This window comes from Dermochelys coriacea, chromosome 3 (assembly GCF_009764565.3).
Source record: "Dermochelys coriacea isolate rDerCor1 chromosome 3, rDerCor1.pri.v4, whole genome shotgun sequence".
NCBI classification, from domain to species: Eukaryota; Metazoa; Chordata; order Testudines; family Dermochelyidae; genus Dermochelys; species Dermochelys coriacea.
In genome coordinates, this window is record NC_050070.1 from 14,126,029 (window position 1) to 14,152,131 (window position 26,103).

General features: G+C 38.7%; 1 protein-coding gene across 1 annotated transcript in view; it reads right to left on the minus strand.

Annotated features, from left to right (window-relative positions):
* Positions 1 to 26,103, minus strand: part of SUPT3H (SPT3 homolog, SAGA and STAGA complex component) — a 475,057-nt gene that overhangs the window by 104,676 nt on the left and 344,278 nt on the right. The window contains 2 exon segments of the mRNA XM_043510132.1: positions 21,182 to 21,318; positions 23,441 to 23,531. Of these exon segments, the coding sequence (XP_043366067.1) occupies positions 21,182 to 21,318; positions 23,441 to 23,531 (228 nt within the window).

Below are 26,103 nucleotides of genomic sequence, written 5' to 3' on the forward strand. Positions count from 1 at the left end.
CACACAAAGATGGACTACAAGCCGTCAGGAACAGTATCCCGATACTGTCACGGCTAACCTGGTGCTGAACTTGTGGACTTTGTCCTGACACATAAACTATTCACATTGGTGACAATGTATACCTTCAAATCAGCGGCACTGCGATGGGTAACCGCATGGCCCCACCGTATGCCAACATTTTTATGGCTGACTTAGAACAACGCTTCCTCAGCTCTCGTCCCCTAATGCCCCTACTCTATTTGGAGGTTTTCCTCCTTTCCCCCCCCGCTGCTGGTGATGGCTTATCTTAAAGTGATCACTCTCCTTACAGTGTGTATGATAACCCATGTGTTTCATGTTCTATAAATCTCTCCTCTGCTTTTTCCCACCAAATGCATCCGATGAAGTGAGCTGTAGCTCACGAAAGCTTATGCTCTAATAATTTGGTAGTCTCTAAGGTGCCACGGATACTCCTTTTCTTTTTGCGAATACAGACTTAACACGGCTGCTACTCTGAAACCTAACAATAACTAATACTGACAACTGCTATCACACTTATTTGCTCACAATGAGCCACATTCAAACAGTGTAATTGAGTGCAATTCCCTGATTTAATGAATCTTAAGTCTGAATTGGGTCGTATGATTAGGATGAAATCCTGGTTTCACTAAAGTCAGTAGCAAAACTTCCATTAACTTTTTGTAAAGACAGTATTTCATTCTATGTGTCTTGCATATTTTTAATTTGGTGAAGAAATAAGATTTTTAAAAAAATTATGTTTCAGCAGTGCAGATCCAAACTAGTTTTCAGAACAACAATCTGCATTCTATTCTGCCTCATGCATTATCATCACAAATTTCACCTAACTTCATGGCTTTGTGTTTACTTGATGTAGTCATGTAGGAAGAAAGAATCATGAATTTGGACACTCATCTTAATGTACCAGTCCTCATAAACAGAGAAATCCCTTTTTAAAAACATGATAGGAGATTCACTCAGTGAGGTCAGTTTTACAGAACATAACTGCACTAAGTTTCTTGCACCAACACCAATATCTTAGGAACAAATTCTGTCCTTAGATGCATGCACTTGGCATGTGTAGTCACCAGGAGCTGTGCACTATGTGTCTCAGTACAATTTAACTAAAATGAGCTGCCTGCTGTTTTTACTTTACATCTTAGATAAGTCAAGCTTTTTTCCATATAAAGGCACAGTGAAGAATTTGAAGACTTATTATTCATGAACAAATCTGCATTCAAAATTAGCACAATGAAACAGTCAACGAATTCTGAAGGAAGAATAGTTTTCTTTTCAAAAACAATATGCAACACAAAATATATCAAGAGACAGGTTGGATGAAAATAATTATAGGAGCACTGTAAGCATCAATTGCAATAACATGTCAGAGCATATGGAAGTTTTGAAAGGATTGTATTATAGGAAAAACCTCTTGCAATTGGGGGTGTCATCTGAATTAAGGATTATAAAATACTCTTAAGGTTGTCGTCTCAAGTGAATGTTCCTAATCATTTCAAAAGATGGAGGTTTTTTATTAAGATTGTGATGAATTGTTTTCATGTGTCACAAGTAAGGCATGTTAATCAACAGAAATCTGCCACACAAAAGTCTTAGTTAACAAAGAAAAGCATAAAAAAATGTATCTCTAGCTATGCCAAGTTTCACTCACTAGGGAACAAAAACAAGAGAAACAGGTGAAAGGTTACAAAACAATTTCAGCCAGCCATTTTCAGGAAGGATCCAAACTAAGTATCTCTTTAAGCAGCGGCCAGCATATCCCTCAGCCTGCGCCGCTTCTCGCAGCCCCCATTGGCCAGGAATTGGCGAACTGGGGACAGTGGGAGCTGTGATTGGCTGAACCTGCGGATGCTGCAGGTAAACAAACCATCCGGCCTGCCAGCGGATTTCCCTGATGAACCACGTGCCAAAGGTTGCCGATCCCTGATCTAGTATATACATTTGTAAAAGATGCATTTTATATAGAGGTTTCAGAGTAGCAGCCGTGTAGCTCACGAAGCTTATGCTCAAATAAATTTGTTAGTATCTAAGGTGCCACAAGTACTCATTTTATATAGAGGTGTTATAGATTTGTTTCTCTCTCTTCTCTGGCATATGGCTGGATGTTTTGTATATTAAGATGCACCAGCCCAAAAAAGTCTTGAAGTCACTGTTTCTGTAGGAACCAGTACTGATTGAAAAAGAATATGTAGTGGTATCCAAGAATGCATTCTTATCTTGATACAGAAAAGTGTGTGTATGGATATTCTTGTTAGGATTCAATTTATGGAATTTAGGCCACTGTGTCAATATTGTGGTTAGACTTTTTAAACCACTGCTAAGATTCGTAAAGCAAGATAAAGATAATCAAATCACATCTTCAGGGAGCAAGCTAATCACCTGTAGTGTTAGAAGGAAAACTAAACATTTAGAACACTAAATGGTTGTGCTTTGCATGTATGTGTATATAGAGGTTTTTTAATTACAAAGCATCAGGTATTTAGGTATATATAGACAGGCCTATGTCTTATCAGTGTCGCAATTCGTAGGTTTACTCACAATGTAAAATAAAACAGGTTTAAAAACACAGTTAATTACTTACAAATAATAATAGTAATACAGTAAATGAATAAATCAGGTAAATAACATCATACTTTAGATGTAATCAAAGGGTATAGTCTACACTGCAATCACAAGAGGTGATTGAAGCTCGGATAGCTTTAATCTAGCTATTTCGAGTCCCAAGAAGTGAAGACACAGCTAGTGTGGGTTTCAGTATGGGCTACCTCCCAAGTAATTATCCAGGGTCCCGGGTGATTGAACAACCCACACTGAAGCCCACTCTGCCACAGCTTCCACTACTCTGGCACCCAAGCTAGCTAGATTTAAGCTAGCTCGGGTATGTCTACAATGTGGCGGCATCACACCCTATGATGATCAAGGATAAGTATGTTGCTTCAAAGCAAGATCATTTTGTATAGAAAAAAGGTAACTTTAAAATATTTACAAAGATTTTACTGGCAAATCTAAATTATTTCTATTAGTAAATATGATGTTGAATTTGTTAATAAAAGAACGGCCACACTGGGTCAGACCACATCGTCCATTTAGCTCAATATCCTGTCTTCCAGCAGTTTTACAAGGAATGGACAGAACAGGGCTATCACTGAATGATCCATTCTCTGCTGTCCAGTCCCAGCTTCTGGCGTCAGAGGTTTAGGGACATCAAGAGCATGGGCCGTGTCCCTGACTATCTTGTCTAATAGCCATTACTGGACCTATTCTCCATCAGCTTCTCATGATAAAGAGATTGCACTACAGTACTTGTATGAAGTGAATTGAAAAATACTATTTCTTTATCTTTTTTACAATGCAAATATTTGTAATAAAAATAATATAATTGAGCTCTGTACACTTTGTATTCTGTGTTGCAACTGAAATAAATATATTTGAAAATGTAAAAATAACCCAAAAATATAATAAATTTTAATTGTGTATTCTATTACTGTTTAGTAGTGCGATTTAAATTGTGATTAATTTTTGTAATCTAGTTCATTTGTTTTGCATCAGAGCTTGTGTTAATTGAGATTAAATGACAGCACTACTTATAATATATTGGTAAGGCATGATTTCCTTACAAAAGCTGTGTTGACTCTTCCCCAACTTACTGTGTTCATCCACATGTCTTAGTGTTCTGTTCTTTACTATAGTTTCAACCAATTTGCCTGGTACTAAATTTATAGATATTACTTGCTCAGAGAACCTACATTACAAGCATTCAGTAAAGCATTATTAAAAGGAATTGTTTAATATACACGGACTAGCATGTAAGCACTATAGGCCAGATCTTGCTCCCATTGAAACCAATAGTAAAACTAGCACCGACTTTGGTGAAGTCACTATATGTGATCAGCATGCTACAAAATTAGCTGCAAATACTCTTTGGGAAATTGCAGCATGAAGTCAGTGCACAAGCGATGCACGATTCCAAACATAGGCGCACGTGTCCGAGAGTGTTATCTAGCCATTAGAACAAGGAATTGGGCACCAGCAATGTTAGGTCCCATTTGTGGCACTGCCACCAAATTGCTGTGTGACTTTAGAGAAGAGAGGTTTCAGAGTATCAGCCGTGTTAGTCTGTATTCGCAAAAAGAAAAGGAGTACTTGTGGCACCTTAGAGACTAACAAATTTATTTGAGCATAAGCTTTCGTGAGCTACAGCTCACTTCATCCAATGAAGTGAGCTGTAGCTCACGAAAGCTTATGGTCAAATAAATTTGTGAGTCTCTAAGGTGCCACAAGTACTCCTTTTCTTTTAGAGAAGAGAGTGAGTGAGGCTGGTTTAAGCAAGTGTTATTAGGCATTTGCAGATCCCTGCATGGTTATTTCAGACTTTTAAAGCAAGGCAACTCTTAGGGCTTGAGTCTCAGTTACTCTGAACCTTCTGTAGTCATTGACATTAGAGCAAAGTGAGTGCAGAGAGGTGTGTATAATACTCCCAAGACAGAATGACAGCAATTTTACACCCACTTTACACTAGGGTAAAAAGCTATACAAGGTGAAGGGCAATGGAGAATCAGATCCTCAGTCTCAAAACTAAAGTTTGATTGAAGAATAATAAAAAAAGATACCAGGCAAATTTTGCTCTCATTGGGGATGGCACATATGTAACTGAGAGCAGGATTTGGCCCACTGTGTATATTTCATGAATCTAATGATAATCTGAGTGATGTTTTATTGTTTGTTTAATTAACTAAGTGTGTAGGATTTTCCATGATACTCATCACCACTGTATCTGAACAGCTCACAGACATTAAGGAATTACCATCACAGAACCCTTGATGTAGGGATTATCCCCATTATAAAAATGGGCAACAAGGACACTGTAACTTTCCCAAGTGCAGTGTTTTAATCATAAGACTATTCTCTCCTTCCCCCAATGGTTACAAAAAAGGATGGAGGTAAGCCCCTGGAATGAACTGACCTTGCTCCATTAAACACAACTGGAAAATTATGCAAATCTGGACCATCATTCTCCATTTAAATTGTCTTGTTTCTTCTGCCCAAGAACAAGCACCCCACAAAACTACAAAGTGTTCATATAAAATCAAAAATCAGATGCTGGTTGACATTAATTAAATATTACAATGAACCAAAAATACTATGGACTGTTTCTGTAAAGAAAAAAGAAAAAAAATACCCAAAGTATTTTCCCCTGCAAAATCCCACATAAGACATTCTGAGTGTGCAAATTTTCATAACAAAACCACAAACCAATGCGTTTTGGGGGTTTCTTCACACCTGAACGTCAAAATGAAACACATGAGATGTAAACCCATGCAAATAAAAAAACAAAAGAAAATTTTGCAAAACCCCTATACATAGAAATTGGCATCTTTCGCAGAGTTCCATTTAATGCCCAAAATGTGGATGTTCCACACTGCAGAAATCAAATTTCCCTAAAAATGTATCTCCAGTAAATCAGGTCTTATATCATTTCTACTATTTCATGGTACGTTGAGTATTTATATTTTTGGAGAGTGGTGTAGCGCATCCATAACTTCCATTGACTTCAATGGAAGGAGCAGGGCCTAAACACTTCTCAGAACTGGGGTCCTTGCTTTGTGTCGCTATAAATAAGCGTAGTAATACTTATGCTTTATGTATATATAAAAATAAAATACTAGTACAATAGTTTTGAAGGGTATATTTCCTGGGATGGGGGGGGAAGGGAGAGCAAAGAGCATCTACTGTATGTGGATTCATTAGCATAAGCTTTACTGATAGTTTTATCCTGTTTCCTAATGAAAGCAAAAAAACCACCATGTCTCTATTAAAAGCAATCAGATTTGCTATGCTGGTGACACTTTAAAGAGCACATTATGTGGGAAAACAAAATAACATTTACCCTGGCAAATGCAAGTGGATTTGGGGTTTTGACATACTTGGCAGGCAGGTAGAATTACATCATGTCAAGTATGCAGAAAAGCTAATATAATATTTAAATATTTGTTTAAGTAGTGTAGTATTTAAAGCAACACATTAGAAGAAACATTTTTATTAAAACAGTTTAAAGGGTTTTTTTTTTATTAAAGGACATTACATAAAAGTAACATTTAGCTGAAATCAGTACTTTTGCTCCCTTTGTTATAATTCCATTTATTTTCCCATGGTAAGTGTCTTCATCCTCTTTAACTGTCAAGTCTTTGTTTATATTTCTAAAACAAAGGCAGTTTATAGTGATGATTTAAACTCATAATGAATATGTGCAACTTTCCAAGGATCCAGCTCTTGAGAATCATAATCTTGCAAATGTAGCTATCATCAATTAAAGCTAGCTGGCCACATACCCAGTTAAGTTTTACAGATGTTATGTGGCTTTAGATGTTCAACAAACACACTTACTTTAAAGCTTTCTAATTCTGAATCAAAATGTAAAAATATATATATATGGACTGAGATTTTCAAAGTCGCCAACAGATCTCAGCCATACCTCATACCATGAACCCATTTATAAATAGGACACCCCCAACTCTGTTTCAACAGGACACCCCCAAATCTGTATATTTGCACATTTAAGTGGGCTCTTAGTCACCAAAGCATTGGCTTGAGTGTCCAAAACTCAGGATTTGGATGTCCTGTTTTCATGTTTGAAAATTCAGCTTCCAAATGTGTATGCATCTATATTTGACACTCGGTATACACACACACACACACACACACACACAGGGCCATTCATCCATGCTAGCACAAGCTGTAAGGATGAAAGTTCAATAACCATTATAAACCTCCATTAGTTTCAATTGCTCATAATTTTCTGAAACAATTTCATTTGCATAAGAGATTTTTCCATGCTTTTTCTCAGCTCCTAGAAGTTGAGAAAATATGTAACAAAATTTGTTCAGCCATTTCTGAACTGTGCTTGTGTAAAACTAAAATAATATTAAAAATACACTTTTGCCATACATTTTGAACATACATAATTTTAAAACATACTTAGAATTTGTTTGAACATCTGCAATCTTATCGAGATGTAAATATTACGCAAATTCTAATAATAATGGGTCAGATCTTCAGCTGGACTAATGAGCAGAGCTCCACAGACTTCATCATTGAGGAAACTACAGCTCTATTGACACTAGCAATTTAAAACAATGTACAAAGAGATATTTCAAGGCATAAATATAAAGGACAGTTTGAAAGTTCAGTTTTATCAATTAATTCCTACCTTTCTATGGCTTGATAGTTCAACCCTTATATTGCACTAACAGTGCTGGATTCCAGATACTTTACGTGATTAAACTACATATGCCACATCTCCAGACATGTACCATATGCATAAAATATTAATAAGTGTGAGTGAGAGCATGTTATATGTATATTCTCTTTGTGGATAGATTAAAAAACACCTATAGAATCTATCTAAATGCTCACAATATTTCCTGTGCTTTCAACACAGGTGAATTAGAAATTCGGAATCCTGGGCATATTGTATTTAGGCCTGTACAGAACAACACTTTAATGATATGTTTTGAGCTTTGGTTGCAAAGAACTGACAGGTTTCAGAGTAGCAGCCATGTTAGTCTGTATTCGCAAAAAGAAAAGGAGTACTTGTGGCACCTTAGAGACTAACAAAGTTATTTGAACTTAAGCTTTCATGAATGCATCTGATGAAGTGAGCTGTTAGCTCCCGAAAAGCTTATGCTTCAAATAAATTTGTTATTCTCTAAGGTGTCACAAGTCCTCCTTGTCTTTTTAAAGAACTGATAGTCTTACAGTAGTCACCATTCAAAGTTAGGTTATAGCCAGAGTTACCACATTATGTTATCTGAACAACTGCAATATCTTATATGATATACTATTGCAACTGTTAGTAAATGCTGACTCCGTAGTGAGGGCTGCTACTGCATGCTTAGGGTTTTGAGTTTTTCATGACTCTTTGAAGGTCATATTTGGAGCTGTCAATCAAAAGTGGACCCCATTAACTTAAAAAAAATAAAATTAAAGATATCAAGATTATCAAGTATATTGTTATATCATCTCCCTGAGAACTTTACTCCAATTCAGTAACTGGAAAACAGCTCTCCGGTCTTAGTATGCACAGGGAAAGATTGTGCAACTAACACTTCGTTTTGTATGTGTGTGGTTACATGTAAGGCAAACTGCTGACTTCAGTATGTCTGACGACACTATTATAATTATCAGATATAAAACAATTAACTTCTGATAGGAGGTGACAGCTAAAACATCTATGATATACATTTTTTTAATGATATACATTTTTGCCAAGCAGATGTAGTGTGTGTGAGTGTGTGTATGTGTGTGTGTGTGTCCCTTTTTCTAAATCGTTTGATTTGGTCTTCCAGGGGAGATGGGACCTAACGCCAGATGCTGCGTGTAGTACAATTTTTCCGGCAGATGTCTGCAGTCGGAGAGAATCAACAGGGCTTTGAATAACATCTCCAGCATAAGAGTCTTCTTGTCACAGTTGCTGTATGTTATAGGATATGAATCCCACACAAGTGGTATGAACAGATTTTAAATAATACCATCTGACAATGGCAGAAAAAATTGTTAGAAGGTCTGACAAAGTCCTGGAGATGGCTGTTAGCCTTGGGAAATAAAATCCAGCCCACTGACAAAATCTACTCATCCTTCTTTGTTTGATCAGATGAACATCCAAATTTAATGATCCTTTCTAAGATCCAGAGGCAATGTTTCAACAGCATTTAACTGAACTGCCAAGGAGCTTTCATTTTTGCCTTTTAAATATGGCATTCAAAAGAATATTTTAGAAAGATACTAACTTTAAGAACTGTTTGAATATACTACAGCATGCATCTTCATATGTTTTTGATATTAACATGATTTCACATTCACAATTCATGTCATAGCTTGTAATGAAATCATTTTTAGAATTAAAAAGAATAACCAGCTAAGACTCAAATGTGGTACCGACCATATTGATTCCAGACTGCCAAGAAAATTTAAGAGCGAGAAAACAATCTGTATACAAGGGGTCAACATTTTATTCCTCAAGTCAATAATTCCACAGGCTGGAGTTAGGGGCTCTTTTCTAGAAGTAAAAATAAACTCAGGGCTCCCATTTTTTTTAGACTGAAATCTCCCAAGTTCACAGCAATTTATTTCTAATGGTGATAGCACAGGACCGGGGCTATGTCTTCACTGCAAACACAAGTCTGTTTTTATTTGGAGATAGTTAACCCAAGAAAGCTATTTTGATGTAAAATCCTAGTGGATGTAAGGTACTGTAGTCATTACCTTGATATAGCTACTTGAGGTAAATCCCAATTTGGGGAGGGGGTTATAGTGTTGACCTGACTACCCGCAACGAGGTTAAAAACTACCTGGTATCTTGTTTCCACTATGATTTTATACTGAGATAACCAGCTCAAGTAGACAATCAATGTAAAAACATACCAGATGTAGCAGCAAAGACATAGCTTGGGAGTCCAGTACTTATGAATTCTACTCCAGCTCCTTGAGCAACTGATTTACTTCTTTGTGGCTCAGTTTACCTCAAATGTAAACACCTTAAACAATAATTATCTGCATTAAAAGGCTAAGTATTTAATATTTGTAAAGTGTTGTGTGATTCTTGGTTTAAAAGAAACTCATAAATACAGGTTTCAGAGTAGCAGCCGTGTTAGTCTGTATTCGCAAAAAGAAAAGGAGTACTTGTGGCACCTTAGAGACTAACAAACTTATTTGAGCATAAGCTTTTGGTGAATTACATCCGATGAAGTGAGCTGCAGCTCCCGAAAGCTTATGCTCAAATAAATTTGTTAGTCTCTAAGGTGCGACAAGTACTTTTTTCGTATAAGTACAGTTTCATTATTGTTAATGGCCACTAAATCTAAAAATCTATTGTAATAAGAAATGTGCATGGTTATTGCCTAAATCCCTTAAAAAGAACCATGCTGTTTTGTCATATCATCTGATCTCACTATCTGAGCAGTGTCTTCCTGAGTACTGGGAACTATCTGGAGTAAAATCCTGTTACTTGATATTGTAGAGGAACTTTTTGTAGGCGAGAACTTCTTCCTCTCATAGAAGTTTCTCATAAGAGGGATCCCTGAAGAGAGTGTGAAGACAGAAGTGAAGGGTCCCAGTGTGAAATTAGATTGAGTAACCGTTTCTCAGGTTTCCAAAAGGTATCAAGGCTGGAGTGGCAGGGTGCATCTCAGATTGCTTTACAGAAGACCTTGGCAAAGGGGCCGACCTTGAAACTTTTGAAGGAGCACTAAGATGGTCTACTTGGAGGCTCAAGGAAGTCAAAGGTGCCTCCAGTTTTAGCTGTCTGTCCTTCCTCATGTGAGGGGTGAAAGCAGAGCAAACTGTTCTCTAGGACATACATGAACCTCTCCCAGGCACACTAGACACCAAACATGCAGAGTCTATGGAAAGAGGGCTGAGCAGGACTCAAACCTTTTGAATTCTGTTCGCGGTATGGGATCTGACAGAGCCTTTTGGATAATCTGAAGCAAGCAGCTCCAATACGCTAACTAAATACGAGTACACCTAAGAGACTAATTATAAGAAAAGAGGCTAAGTAGAGTGCAGACAGAGATAGTTCTGTTTAACTCTCACACTATACACCTGTCTTCTCCTCTCCCTTGGAGTCCGTTGAACTTCAAGGCTGTGTGTGTGGGGCTACGGAGAAGGAACTGAGGCTACTGGATTAGTGCTCTCCGTTATGTAAATGTGGTTAATGATGTCATCCTAATATGACAGCACTCTTACCCCTCATCTGCAGCATACATAGCTTTGGTGTACAGTTCCTCAGCGTGATGCTAGAGGCTCCAATTCCCATGAGTGGGAATCACAAAGGCCCTCAAAGAGCAGCTTCAATTTCCATGCCAACGCCGAACAGTGTTCTAGGATCTCATGGCCTCTATGACAGCTATATGATTTAATTGGGGATTAGTCCTGCTTTGAGCAGGGGGTTGGACTAGATGACCTACTGAGGTCCCTTCCAAACCTGATATTCTATGATTCACCATGTCCCATGCAGTTTATGACCAAAGTCGTCATGATGGACACACGCTGGCTCTGAGTTTTGAGATGGAATTAGAAATAGGACTGTTAAAAAATATACCACTGTCAAACTTATCTCCTCTGGGCTTTGATCCTAGTCCCTGTCAGGGTGATAGACTTGTGAGCCCTTGGAGACTGATTGTCAAAATGATTTAGTTATGTTTATTTATTTATTCAGATTTACCAAAAAAAAAAGACCGAAAAGATGCTCACCTATGGCAGGTATCTCTAAAACCCTTACACCCAGAGCTGCAATCACTCCTGTGCCAGGTTTGCTCAGTTTCTGACTGCCACTGCTCCAACCACGCCTGACTGCCCACACACTGGTCCATGACAGGTAATGTCTCTAAGATCGCTACACCATTGCTAAAGCAAAACTAATTTTCCATCATAGCCTCAGGCAGAAGGGGTGGGCTGGGCTGGGGGCTAGCTCCCCGAGCCCGCAGTTCACCCGCTGCCCATGCTCAGAGTAAACTCCCATGGTTTTGCCACGAGGATAAGTTTTTAATCTACATTTTCTTTTTGGATCAGTTTTCTTTCCTGTATCAAGAGAACACCACAATATGTGGGCATTGTCCCATACATTTAGGTTGCCCAATACTTTCCATTATGAAGGATTCTTGTAGCCTTTCGTTGGAGAAGCATTAATATTCCCATTGTTTGCAGCAGGCCTTTGCTATTCAGGAGGAAGACATCTCTCAGGAAACAGAAGGGCCTTTCCTCTCTTCTGTGAAATTCCATTCACATTTAGTTGTGTAGTAAAGTGTTAAAAATCACCATTTCTGTTCTCTCACTCGAGTTCCACAGGAAAATTCTGATAGCATGCCAAAATCACACAATTCTAAAGAGCCCAGCTCATGCTGTCAACAAAGCAGTAGAAGAGGACATTTTACTGGAAATGTATAGGAGCAGCTATAAGGGGAAGAGAGAGAGCGAGCCAGGCTGGGCTTCCCCCTCCACACATGGCTCTAGCAACCCATACTCTCTGGTGGCACAATATGGGACAGGAGCACCCCAACTCTCTGGAGGGTGGGAGATGGAGAGAGACAAGGCAGGCTCCCCATAAACCTACCTCTACTGTTACATCTATCACATAGTCCCAGCCTAGCAGTCTACATACACCCCCTCCCCGGGGCATAACAATTGAAACAAAATCCCCCAATTCCTGGCAGCCCATCCCCCCTTCTAGGGGCACTATATGGGCAGGAACCCCCACCTCCCAGAGAGGGAAGCGAAAGAGCTGAGTTGAGCTGGGCTGCATCCCATCACCACCTGGATCCAGCACATGGAGCCAGCAACCCAAGCCTCAACTCTGGGATAAGACCCTTCTCTGCTGCCAGCTAACACACTGAATCCTGTAGTTCAGGTCAGATAGGTCTGTGTTGCAGTGCTGAGGCTCAAGGTTCAAACCCCGCTAACGATGCAAATGGGGGGACTTTGTGAGAGCTGTATAAAACAGAATTTGTTTTTATGTTTACCTTAAAAAAAACAACCTCAGAAATTACATACAATGACTTCAATGTACAAAATGTACAAAAATGACTTCAAAGGAATGTTATTAAGGTTGCAATGCCAAGTTTTATGGTTGACTGTGCAACCTTTGTTTGATCCCATTGTGCATATGACTTTAATTACATGATCATATGTGATGTGATCATAAGCACACATTTTTCCAGGAGACCCCCAACCTCATTCAGTGCATAAGGATACTGAATTAAGGTTGCATGGGCAACCCTAAATCGGGTGTTTCCTAATTTCTGAAAGCATGACTCTGCAGCCTAATTAATGTTGTTTTTGTTTTTATTTAGTTTAATTTGTGTGTGTATATCTTTTACACACACAAATTACATTATAATAATGTTATTAAGGTTGAAAAGACAACCAGTAAAAAGTTAGGAAATGCTAGAATTAGGGTTGTCTGTGAGTATGCATTATGATGCAGTCTTTAATCACAATACTATTTTTCCACAGGATCCCTTTCTCATTCAGTGCACAGAATCGATGGTGCTCACTTACTGAGCAGCTGTTTAATATTTTGTTTTATCCTTGTTGTTCAGTCTGTGGCCCGATGCCTTGTTTACTGCACATTATTCAAACCTTGCTCTGAAGACACAATTATTTATTTCCTCACGGATTTTTCTATGCTGCTCATTGCAGTAGTATCTGAATACTTCACAAATATTAATTTATTTCCACAAAACCCTCTGAGGTGAGAAGGTGGTATTATCCCTGTGATGCTTTATGATTAAAGATGACTGTTTATATCATACAATTAACATACATCTTGTATAACGTGTATCATGTAAGATGTCATGGAAAAGTTATAATCTATCAAGCATGATTATCGTGGTTAAATCCATGTATCATCTTTGTATCTGAAGTTATGAATATTGGCTATGTACTTGTATCTTAAACCTGTGTCGTATTCTTGGATGACATGTACCACATAGATTTACATCAGGGCTAGACAGCTATGTATTGATGGTCTATCAAGGACACTCAGCTCCCACAATGAACTATAGAAGAAACTCATCCCACCCAGTAGGTCTTCTGTGGATGCCTCAGACAGCTACGTGCTGGTGGCCATCCCCTGTGATTCAGCAAACCATGTGTAAGGACATGTGATATGCTCATGTCACCCTAGACACCATTCTGGGCCAGTAACTTTTCACAAACAAGGGCTGTGGACTTTGTTTGCGACAGTAATTTTCCATGAACATGGCAGAGAACGTAAAAAGACATCTCCATGTTGCCTCTTTTTCCTGCTCTAATTCGCTGGACGGTGAATTTACAACTAAAAGGAGCATCTTGAACTATAAACTGAGGACCTTCCAATCTCTTGGAAGTTACCAGAGAGATGTTACAAGTCATCAGTCATTTCCATCACTGCTACGAACCTGATATAAGGACTTTGCAGTCATTTGTATGCATATGATCTATTAACCATTTATAACTCTGCTTTTCTTTTATTAATAATTTTTTAGTTAGCTTACTAAGCGTTGGCTGATGGTGTGATATTTGGGTCAGATCTGAAATATATATTGACCTGAGGGCGTGTCTGATCCTTTGGGATTAGTAAGAACCTCACATACAGTGAATTAGGTTTTCAATAATCCCTCACCATATCAGACCTATTTATCTGGATGGGAGCCGAGGGCTGAAATGTCTAAGCAGGACTATGTTTGGCTTCTGGTTAACCAATATTGCCCAGCAGAAGCTATTTTGTTACTGCTTGGTGAATCTATGTAGAGAGAAAACCACCAGTTTGGGGGATTGCCTGCCCTATTTCTTGCAGTCTGCCCTGAGTGTGGTATTTTCAGTGGGGCCTATCACAGGCATCCAGCCACAATCCCCATTTTATAGATGGGGAACTGAGAAACAGAGAGATTAAGGTCAAAAGTAGCTACAGTTTGAGACACCTTCTACCTAATTTTTGAGAGTACTTAGTATTATATAGCATTTGATATGCTCAAAACACCGTTCCCACTGACTTTAGTTGCAGCCGAGAGTGCTCAGTACTTCTGCAAAGGTCTCAAGTCAGACACCCAGAAAATGAGGAACACACAAAAAGTGACTACGTGCAGCAATTTTTGATTTAAGTGACTTGCCCAGCATGGGGCCGACAGGCAACAGTCTCCTTCACTACACAATCCTGATTCACTTCCAGAGTAGGTTCATCTTGTGCACTGAATGAGACAAGGGTCCCGTGGAAAAAACAGCATCATAATGCATATGCAAAAGAAAGCTGTCTAAGGAACCTTAATTCTGGTATTTCCTAACTCTTGAGTGCTTAACTTTGCAACCTTAATAATGTTCTTTTAATATAGCTTTTTTGGGTATATATTTTCTAGGCTTTAAGAAAATATAAACTGGGAAAAAAATTCCATAAGGTGGCATCATACTGACACCCACATGGGCAGTCAGTAGCTTTGCAACCTTTATATTCACCACACAGACCTTAGCAAACAAGAAACTGATAGTAGGAGCAGACTGAATTTTGTATGTGGACCAGTACTAGAAGGGGATGAAATGCTTTGCTGAGGGGTTCACAGATATTTGCTGACAGCAGAGGAGCGGTGAGACTCAGGAATCCTGGGTTCAATTCCAGGCTCTGGATGGGAGTGTGGTCTAGTGGAAACAAACTCTTTTGCCATATCCCTGTTCCATCCTGTCTCTTCCCATGCCTGGCTCCGTGTCCCAGTACCATTCTCCTTTCCCACCCAGTCCTAGTCTCTCCCTCCAGGCTCGCTGTTGGAATCCCAACTCCCAGTCTCTCCCCCTCCCAACATCCAGTTCCTGTCTTCTTGCCGAGCCAGTTCCTCCTCTCCAGGCTCCTTGTCCAATCCGTCTCTCCTTTTCCACCCAACCAGCTTTCAGTTCCAGGCTCCTCCCCAAGCTCCTCATCCAATTTCAGTCCCGGTTCTCCCACTCCGTGTCAGATCTGTCTCTCCTCTTGTTGCCCCTGTTCCCACCCAGTGGTTCCTAATCCCAGTCTTTGTCCATCCAGTCCCTGTCTTGCTCCCTTCTCCCCAGCTCCACATCTGATCTGTTTCTCCACAAATCACCTTGCTCCCCATGCCCCCGCCCAGTTTCCTTCACTGGCTCCCAATGCCACCCTCCCCACCCCAGCTTCCAGACTTCTTGTCCAGCCAATCCCTCTCTTTCCCATGGTTCTCAGGATGTCTCCTTGCCCAATCCATCCTAGTCTTGCCTCTCTAGCTCCCAGGGGCAGTTTCCATCCCTTCCTCCAGTCCCAGTCTCACTAGACCACTTATCCCAATCTAATCCTCTCCCCCCCTCCTGGTCCACAGGTTGTTCCCTCTGCATTTTAATCAGATGTCTTCCTCCTCCTCCGGGGGGAGTCACTGAGAGCACAGAAGAGACAGGCTGCTCTCATTTCCAGTGCCCAGCTCCCAAACTGATGCACCGCACCTAGGGGCAGCAATTTGTGCTCGTTCTTTACATGAGTATAATGAAAAAGGTATTTGGGCACTACTACACCTTTCTGAAACTCCACACCCACTGTTTCTACAGAACACACAAGAAATGAACAAGTCCTACACATTCCACACACAGCCCTCTTCCTGCTGGGAGATTAAAGAATTCTTTGCAACTTACTCTATTTTGCAAAAGAGTGAGTGAAACTAGTTTCTTTTCAGTGAACTATGCACAGCTCACCATAGGCTTTTCAATGAATGCAAGTATTTCCATTAGCTCCATTGGGAGAATCAGGTCTAAACTGAATATGAATCTACGGATCTTAGAACAGGTGGTATACTGGTCTACTCCGTTTTTAAATATGTCTTGTGTGTAATTTTATAGGACAATATCTTCTAACAAGCCACACATTTTGCCTACCCCTTTCCAAATGTAACCAAGCTTAAACTTTTTCTTGGCTTCAAGCCTACTTTCTAAAGGTACTGTATTCTTCTATTGAAGTTATTTTCCCTCCACTGTTTATTCAAAAATGCAATGTACTATGAAAGCATTATGGTGGCTATTCCTACTGAATTATTGCTATATAAATCGGAGTGTTGGAAATATATCCCTAAACTAGCAGACAGAGTGACAGATGAATGGTGTTCCTTTTAATCCTAAGGGAACAACAACTGAAATACAGCATTCACAGTGTGATGCTGTTTGCATTCCTTTGCATGTCAGTTCAGATTTCTGATGGGAAGGCTTTTTCCCTGTGGGGGAGATATCACCATTATAAAACAAATGATGGCAAATGACTTTTAGAAAGGACAAGAAACCTTCTACACTAAATTACATTTAAAATGGGTCATTTTTGCAATTACTTTAGCTGAAAATAAACAAGAGTTCTGACTATTAAAATATTTGTTTCTAATTTTTATCAACATATAGCAGTAATTTTGACAAATTTTTAGGTGAAAAACCACATTCGGAGAACTTTACGTGGGTATTCTCGAAAGCAGTTAAGGGATTTTAGAGCACGCTGACTTTCAATGGGTCTTGTGCTCCTAAATCCTTTAGACACTTGTCCTGTATTTGCACAATTAAGCATTCAGAAGTAAGAAAAGACCACTGGCATCCTTACTTCACGTTATGGTTCAGTATACAATTTTTGTAGCCAGATATTTATTTAACATTTTGTAAGTGCTTTGGTTTACTGTGTATGTTGCCGATAAACAAAGTACATAAAAGCCATTTCTATAAAGACTACAAAGTAAACTGTACTTATGCACCATGTACTAAGATTGGAAACCAGATTCTCTTCATTGATCCAGGCCATTTCCACCACTCAGGAGGTACAGAGGGACCACATATTAACCATTATCTATCCAGCTGTGAATTCCTCTGGCATGTGGGAAGTCTCAGCTGACAAAGTCAGCATAATTTGCTTCTATGCCACTACACCTTCTGGTCAGAGATAAGGGATGGGCCACAAGGGGCATGACTGGAGTTCAGCAGTATTCATTAGTGGATGGTCTCTTAGGGACTGTTACCAGGTGGCACAGGTTGGTTGTTCTAACTTATGCTGGGGCTGAGATTGTTCAGGGCAGCGAACCAGAACATTGTAGTTTACCTGAGCTTAGAAAGGAATCTGCCCCAAGTATAAGAGCAAATCGACTTTCATTCTGTATTTCTTGACAGTAGAGTCTTCCTCTTGTTAACCTTAACAGAGCATTTCCTGACCTTTGAGAGCTTGATTTTGTAATCTTAATGGGGCACTGCTGCTAGGTTGTTTTTTAAAGGGTCCACCTCACAGGAATTAGTATCTTATTATATATGAGGTGACACGAACGAGAGAGAGAGAGTTCTTGCCTCAAAAAGGCATGTAATCGAAGACCATTACCACAGCAGCCTGAAGCTCCTCCAGCACATCTCAAAATCAGAAAGGCTGTCATCCATAGGAGAGTGAAGTACGTGGCTAATCTAATATTTATGAAAATAGACCACCTGAGAAGTTTGAAGTACCAGTGCATTCACATGCACACAATCCAATCAGTAAATTAGAAGACAAATACAAAAAATTAAGACCAGCGCATGCCAGCTCACCTCTTTGGCTAAGCCATGTCATACACAAATTCTAATTCTAACCGATTTTCTCTTTTGAAGTGCAACTTTTAGGACACAGAGGAAAGCAAACTTGCAATCTATTTGCAATGTTTCATTGTGCTCACGGATTCTATGGTACACTAGAGGCAGCAGAAGGAAAATTCAATCACAGAGTGATGCCAATGCTGATTATTCTACTGCACTTTAAAAGCAGGAGGCTACAATCCATAAGTCAAACATGGTTTCCCAAAAGACTACCACAGTTGTGGTTTACTCTTGAGAAACTGTAACCTATCAAATCAGAAATACGCAATTTCTATGCTTCTGACAATTCCATTTTCTACTGTCTATAGTCAAGTTATGTCTATGAGGTGGAATATTTTATTCCATCTACAGTTTTGTTACTTTAAGTAGCATAACACGAGTCGTTTACTGTTAGTCTGGAACACTGAGGTTTAATGATTCAGTGATACAGAATCACTAATCCAGCTTTTATTGACAAGGCAGCTGACTACTGCTGTAACTATTTATTGCTGTTTTTGATACTTTCTTATACTGATACATGGACTGTAATATAAATACAATTACAATATAATCATGTACTTAATTGAACTGAGAATGATTCTTCTACTCTCAATTACTTTTAAGCCCTGAATTTTAAGATTATTCATCTTTCACTTGCACCTTTTTGATTCCTATAATTGATAGAGGTAGTATGCTTATGTCAGATTAACACTATAGTAAGATGTCTCTAGCTGCAAGATATTCTGATTGTAGAATGCCCCTTCTATGTAAATCAACAGAGTTAGCTGATATTTTTCAATCAAAGCTGAAAAACTACTTGTTCTACTTCATTAGTGTTTGAAAATGGGTTGGAGCTTTCCTTAATCTTCAGTGATGGAAATATGTGATGGACATCATAGAAGAGGAAGACATTTCATGTAATTTCAGCTATAATTTTATCAAATATTTTTAAAGAAATAAAGCATAGACAATATTTGCTTTCGGTATCATAAGTGAGACCATACCACTAAACAATCATATCCTGTTTAGCCCATAATGACATCAGAAATATATGTTTATCATCTGCTCTGGACAACTTAGCATGTTTTTGGCCCTGGGCAAAGCAGAACTGAAACCATTTGCAGTTGTCCAAACCAAGATAACCACACATTTCTGAGGTAATTGATACCTAAAAGGAACACTGCCTTTAGATCACAGTTCACGATTTAAGTACACTAATTCCTTAAAGAAGGTTGTTAAAGTTTAGAAAGTATGTATGTCTATTGGACTTCCTCCAAAACTTAGCATGGGTTAATCATAATCTACTACACACAGAAAATGTGATACACTAGACTACTTAACATACTAACAACTCTTCTTTTTAGGAATGGAATACATTCTCTGCAATTGCTTATTTCTCCCGATCCACTCCAAAAAATAAAATTAAAAAAAAGTGTGGAGGGGGGCAAAATTCTGAGCACTTTGAAGTAACATGCATCATGAACTAGATTTCTGGTTCTATTACAAACACTGACTACACACTTCATGGTGTTTCAATCAGTGTGAACGTACTGTAAAAGTTATAGGGCATGGCTCTTTTCTTATGCTGGTGCAAATCATGAGTAAATTAATTGAAACGAATGGAAGTAGACCACTGTAAAACCAGCGCGAGAGGAGAATCAATTCTATTATGAATTTAATTGCATCCCCTACGATTCATGAACTGAACTTTTATGAGGGGGGAAAAAAGGGTAAATGAAGTCATACTAAAGTTTAGCCTATGGCATGTGAGCATATTCCCCAGCAGGCTGATAGAAAAGAATTATCTAGAAAGTAGGAATGGGCTCCTCCAGGATAAGTGTCTTCACACTTTTCAAGCAACTCCTACAGTTTAGCTGATTAAAAAGTTGGTTGTACTGGCACAAGTAAATGTAAAGCAGCAAACAGTTGTGGGCCAGGGCCCAGAACAGTTGCTCTCTCATTAATATAGTATTACTACTTACCACTTGTATACTGTGCCAAAAGCATGCATGGTGCTGTAAAGAACCAATAAAAGGAAATGTCCTTCCTCCAAGGAACTTAAAATGCAGGTTGAGTGCTGGGGAGGGAAGATCTTAAATGACTTGACCAAATTACCACTCATGATACAGAGGCTGGAAACCATTGCTCTATGGCATGGTTTCTCAACCTGGGGGTCACAACCACCCAGCCCTCCCCATATTACTAAATGGTGGGAGATCCTGGCAAGATTCTGCCTAATTGGGATGGGAGGTCCAAGTACAAGAAAGACTGAAAACCACTATTCTAGCAAAGGATGAAAATCAAGTTATTTCTTATCTAGGCTTCTTAGGAAATCCACCAACAGATAGAAGAACCAAGAAGGCATAGTTGTCAAATATGGCTAAATATGTCAGACAGCTCACCACAAAGAAAAGAACAACAACAACAAAAACCCCTACCACCACCTCTACCACTGAAAATATGTAAATTATTTTTAAAAAGCAAACAAGACACTTCAGAGATCTTATAAATAATATAATGTAAAGACATTCAGGGCAGATTTCTGAAATAATAATGAAGACAGACTTTAAATGTATACATAGAAAAGGAAGCAGATCTTAAAGAGAGAAGGATAAGCTCAAGACTGTGTGGTGTGGGAGCAGAACACTTTCCACTTTATTTCTAAGCTATGCTAACATGGAAAAAGGAAGCTGATTGTACAGTCTTTAAAAACATTTTCCCATATAAAAGGAGTAATCAGAAAGACTTCCTCACAACTGGCACTATCCTAACCGCAATATTTTGAAGTAAAATTTGCTGTCTATCCAAGAGAAACAGAGCTGAGATGGATTGAAAGATCTATGACTACATCTAGTTAATCCCCCTACCTCTCAGCATGCATACCCAGGATATTAAGAAACATTTGCTTCTTGGAAGAAACATGGAAATAAGATTATATTTACACCATCTATCTAGAAAGGCATCAATGATTTGAAAAGTGGTGAGAAAAAAATATATCAGAACAACACGATGTATGATATCTATTGCACATTTTCTTTCTATTCTGGGATTGGATGCGAATGGGGGAAAGGACAATAATTACCTCCATCCGCTCTTGTTTAACATCATCAATCTCATCATCTTCAAACATAGCCAAGAGCTCCCCAGTCTGATCAATAGAGTTGAGAAAGTCTTGAGCCAGCTTCTGACGTTTGTTGACATTGCTACTGTTGAATTTGTCTATAGAAAGGTGAACAAAATTAAAAACAAGTCTGTTATTTTGATTCATCTGTGACTCTTTACATCTGCAAGACATACTTTAATAACATTAAAAGTGAGTACCTGTTTGAATAATACAGTGCTTCCCATTCTGATAACAAATATATTCTAAATGTTCTGTTAGTCACCAAGTTTAAACCTCCTTTTGAAAAGAACATTTTTGCTCATGGGAGGCTCTGTACCTGTGCACAGTTGTGAGGGCCTGCTTTTACTTATATCTTCACACCATCCTCATACCATCATTAGCTCCTCCTGACCCCAAATGTCTGAGTTTGGAAAATGAGGCCATGACAACCACTTATCAAACTGCAACATTAATTACTAACATTACAGGCTTTCATAACCAGAGTGCTCTATGAAAGTGAACTATATCAAACAGGGCACTACCTGCTCATCATCTGAGCCAAAATTGCCCTATGCTCAACCATAACTGATATACCCTCTGCCCTGCCAATCATAAGCAAACACTTTAAAACCCTTTCTTGTTACTAGCTGATCTGCACAGAATCTTCCTGCGGAGGTGACTCCTCTCTCATGTGCATGCATACACTCAGCCAATGTAACACGGGGGAGAAAGTTCCTTCCCAAACGCATACATGGCAATCAGTCAATCTTAATGACCTTATGTCTTAAAAGCAATCATCACACAAACCTCAAAATGCAACTCTGCTGCTAGGACAGGATACAAGATAGGTCACCTCTCAAGCAAACTCCAGAAGACCATGGGTAAAGAGTTAACTAAACTATTGGCATTAGAGCAGAATTAGAGCCTGTTTTATCCCACTGTCAACTACGGAGATAGTTGGACACACACCCTACTTACCAAAAGGACAATCCCCTCCCGGTAAAGAAACAAACAAGAAAAAGGGGAAGGAAGACAACAAGCCAGTTGCTAAGTAGCCCATGAAGAAATCCTGGCACAGGATGTCATATCTATATGAAGGCTGGGAACCTCATTTTGCTATAAACTGAAAATTCAGCAAGTACAGTAGATGAGACCACAAAAAATGATGGTCAAATTTTTTTTCAAATGGGGCTTCTATAGTTTTAGCACTATATTTGCACATACAATTTGTACAACGGATACAGCATGTGTAAAATACAGTATGCTTAGAATTCATGGCTGCAACTGTAAAGCCCCTTTGAAAACTTGACTCTTAATTTTCAGAGGAAACTTACTTTTTAGTGGCATTTTCAAAAGCTCATGACTTACAGAAGATTTAGATATGAAAACTATAATTTACTACTTAATTCAAATCAATTTAGTGAGACTTTATTGGCATGACAAGCTACAAATGTTTTGCCAAAGTGTAAAACAGAAAGAGACTCCCTCCTCAAGTATCTATTAAAAGTAAGAAAGATTTACCTCTGACCGGGTCTATCTGCAACCTTACTATCTGCACATGAGAGGCCAGCTCTTCAGCTAGTGTAAATCAGCATAGCTTCTCTGATTTCAGTGGAGTTAAATGGATATTTACTAACTGAAGATTCGGCCCAAGATGAAACCAAAATCTACTCAGATTAAACGTTATGTCCATTTGTTATAAATTCTGTGACTTGCTTATGAAATTGAGAAGAAAAAGTGTTTCCAATTCTTTAAACTATACATTGGTTCCTTAAAACTTCAAACAACATAGGAAGAAAGTTCTGGTCATATATCAGTAGTAAGTGACTAAGATTATAGTTGCTTCGTAAAATATGTCAAAAACCCTTGATAATAAATTAACAAGTGTCCATTCAAATGAATTTCAAAGACAATTACCTCTCCCTTGCACACTGTAGCTGCCGCATTTAAATTACCCATACTGAAATCAATTAGCCTTTTAATCAGCACCAATTTCTTAGTTCAACACAGTTCTAACATTAAACAGTCTCACTTATCATTTGGATGGTGAATGGAAATATGGAACTTTTATGAAGTAATCTGAATGGAAAAGCACAAGCTTAAATGGACTTGCCAAATAAGCCAATATTTTGAGTATCAAAAACTATTTAGATGGGGGTATATATTTTCTGTTGAAATACACAGTGCACAGTTTGATTATTCCCTTAAAAAGGCAAAAGTATCTCAAAGTTTTTCTACCTTCAAGGAGATCATCTTCTTCAATGCCTTTGACAATTTTAGATTTGTAGTCTCGGAAGAACATATATTTGAGCAGCCTTCTAAGCTTTTTCTAAGGGAGGAAAAAAAAGTACATTGATAATGATTAAAATGTGTACAAAATGTTGCTTTACAGAATAGGAATCATTATAGAACACACACTGTGTGTACGTAGAGAGAGAGAGTATTATTCGGTTAATATGTAATATTTACTAAATATATCCAGAATCTCTGATTTTCCAGCAGCTCAATGCATGGAAAATTCCATTGACTTTAAGAAATCATCCACATGAGCAGCTGCTAATTTGGGCCCTCTACAGATTTATTATAGTGCAGTGATAAAAATTCTATTTTGGGGCCTAAATTTTCAAAAGTGACAGGGGATTTTTGGTGCCAAACCACTAAGGGCTGATTTTCAGAAGGTGGATTCTCAACACTTTCAGAAAATCAGGCCTGCTTAAGGTATCTCAAGTTGGGCACCCAAAATCATCATTTACTTTTGAACATTTAGCCTATAAACACACAGTTCCAGGAGCTCTGAGTGAACATTAACCAACCTCCTCCAACACCCTCCTGGAAGCCTAACAGCTACTGTGTGCGTATCATGCTCTATGATTAGAGGTGAAAATTTTCAAATGATATGTCAAAAATAGGCCATTTTTCAAAATTAAAAATTATCAAGAATTTGTGTTTTGACAAAATCAGAAAACACAAACTGTCGCAGTTTCTCAGCTTTTTGGGTTTCTTTGGTTTATTGTTTTCCCTTTCCCTTTCCTTTCTTACCTTATTTAGTGACAAAAGAAAAAAAAAGGGTCGTGATTAAAGAAAAAAAAAGGGGGACAGAGAAAAAAGGGGAAAAACGGAAAAGGTGGAAAATGAAAAATATTAAAAAAAAATCAAAGAAAATGTTGAATTTTGAAAACTTTTGTAAACCTGGGGAATGAAAATGATTTCAACATTTTTAGTCCAAATTATTTCATTTGTTGACCAGAGTACTTATCCATAGATTCCAAGGCTAGAAGGGACCTCTGTAATCATCTAGTCGGACCTTCTGTATAGTTCAGGCCACAGAACTTCTCCAAAATAATTCTAGAGTTCATCTTTTAGAAAAGCATCCAATCTCAATTTAAAAATGGTCAGTGATAGAGAATCCACCACAACCCCTGGAAAATTGTTCCAGTGGTTAATTACCCTCATTGTCAAAAATATATACCTTATTTTTCAATTTGTCTACTTATTATAATAGAAGAAACTAAGGCAACCAAAATATTGGGTTGCACAACACTTTCCATTACAAAGTATTCTTATAGTCTTTTTCTGAGAAGCTCTAGCAGCTCCATTGTTTGCAGCAAGCCTATGAAATGCAGGAGGGACAAAGCACTGAGGCTAGAATTGTGCCATTCCTTTGTCCCATAAAATTCCAGTCAGGTTTGGCTGCGATATTAAACTGTTTAAAATCACCATTTCCCTTCTCTTGCTTACATTCCTCAGGCAATTTCTGGCAACATACCAAAACAATAACAGAATATGAACATTTTAAGGCCAGTCCCACACCACAGCAGCAGCAGAGACCCCATTCTAGGGCTCCCTTTATCACAACATACACTGCCCCACCCCAGACCTCGCACATGGCCTCAGCTGCCCATCCTCAGCTCAGTGCAGGCACCAAACAGAGTAGGAGCCCTTCATCTCACAGCAAGGGAGGGAGGAGAGAAGAGAGAGACAGACAGGCAGGAAATTATATTAAAATAACATTATTTAAGTTGAAATATCAAGCACTTGAAAGTTAGGAAATGCCACATTTACAGTTGCCTACGCAATCTTAATTTTGACCTTGGGGTGTATGGATTGCACCTTTAATTACATGACCACATACTATTTCTTCCATAGGACACCTGTGTAATTCAGTGCACAGGATGGACAAAGCTTACTTGAAAGCAGCTACTCAATATTTTATTTTCTCTTCATTGTTCAGTTTCCTTACTTTTAGTGCTTGACTTTGCAACCTTAATAATATTCTTTTAGCAGTTTTTGCGTGTAACTTTCTAATTTCTTAAAAAGCAAACTAAAAAATAGAAAATCCATCATGTGGCATTATACTGACATCACATGGATCATCAGCAGGGTTGGAATCTGCAGATCCACCACACAGACCTCTGCCATTTGAGCCAACTGAGTAACTGACAGCAGTAGTAATTAGCCATCCTCTACTAGAGGGGAATGAGACACTGTGCCAGTGGGTTTCATAGATATTTGCTGACAGTAGAGGAATGGTGAGACTCAGGAATCTTGGGTTCCATTTCAGGCTCTGGAGGAGAACACGCTTTACCATTTCTTTGCCAAGCTGTCCCTCCAACTTTTGCTCTCAGTCCTGGTCTCTTTGCCTAGGCATTCCAGTTCCTTCCCACCCCAAACAACTCCTTGTCTTCAGTCTCCTTGATCAGTCAGTTCCAGTTCCTGCATGCTGGCTGAAACTCCAATGTGTCTTTCTCCCTTCCCTCCATCTCCCGATACCTCCCCCCTCACTTAAGTTATTCCCTTCCCTGTCTCATTCCCAGCCTTCGCATCCAAGCTCCTCCTTCCACCCACTTCTTTCTCCCAGTCTCTTTGCTCAGCCAGTCCCAGTTGTCCCCTCACATCTTAGC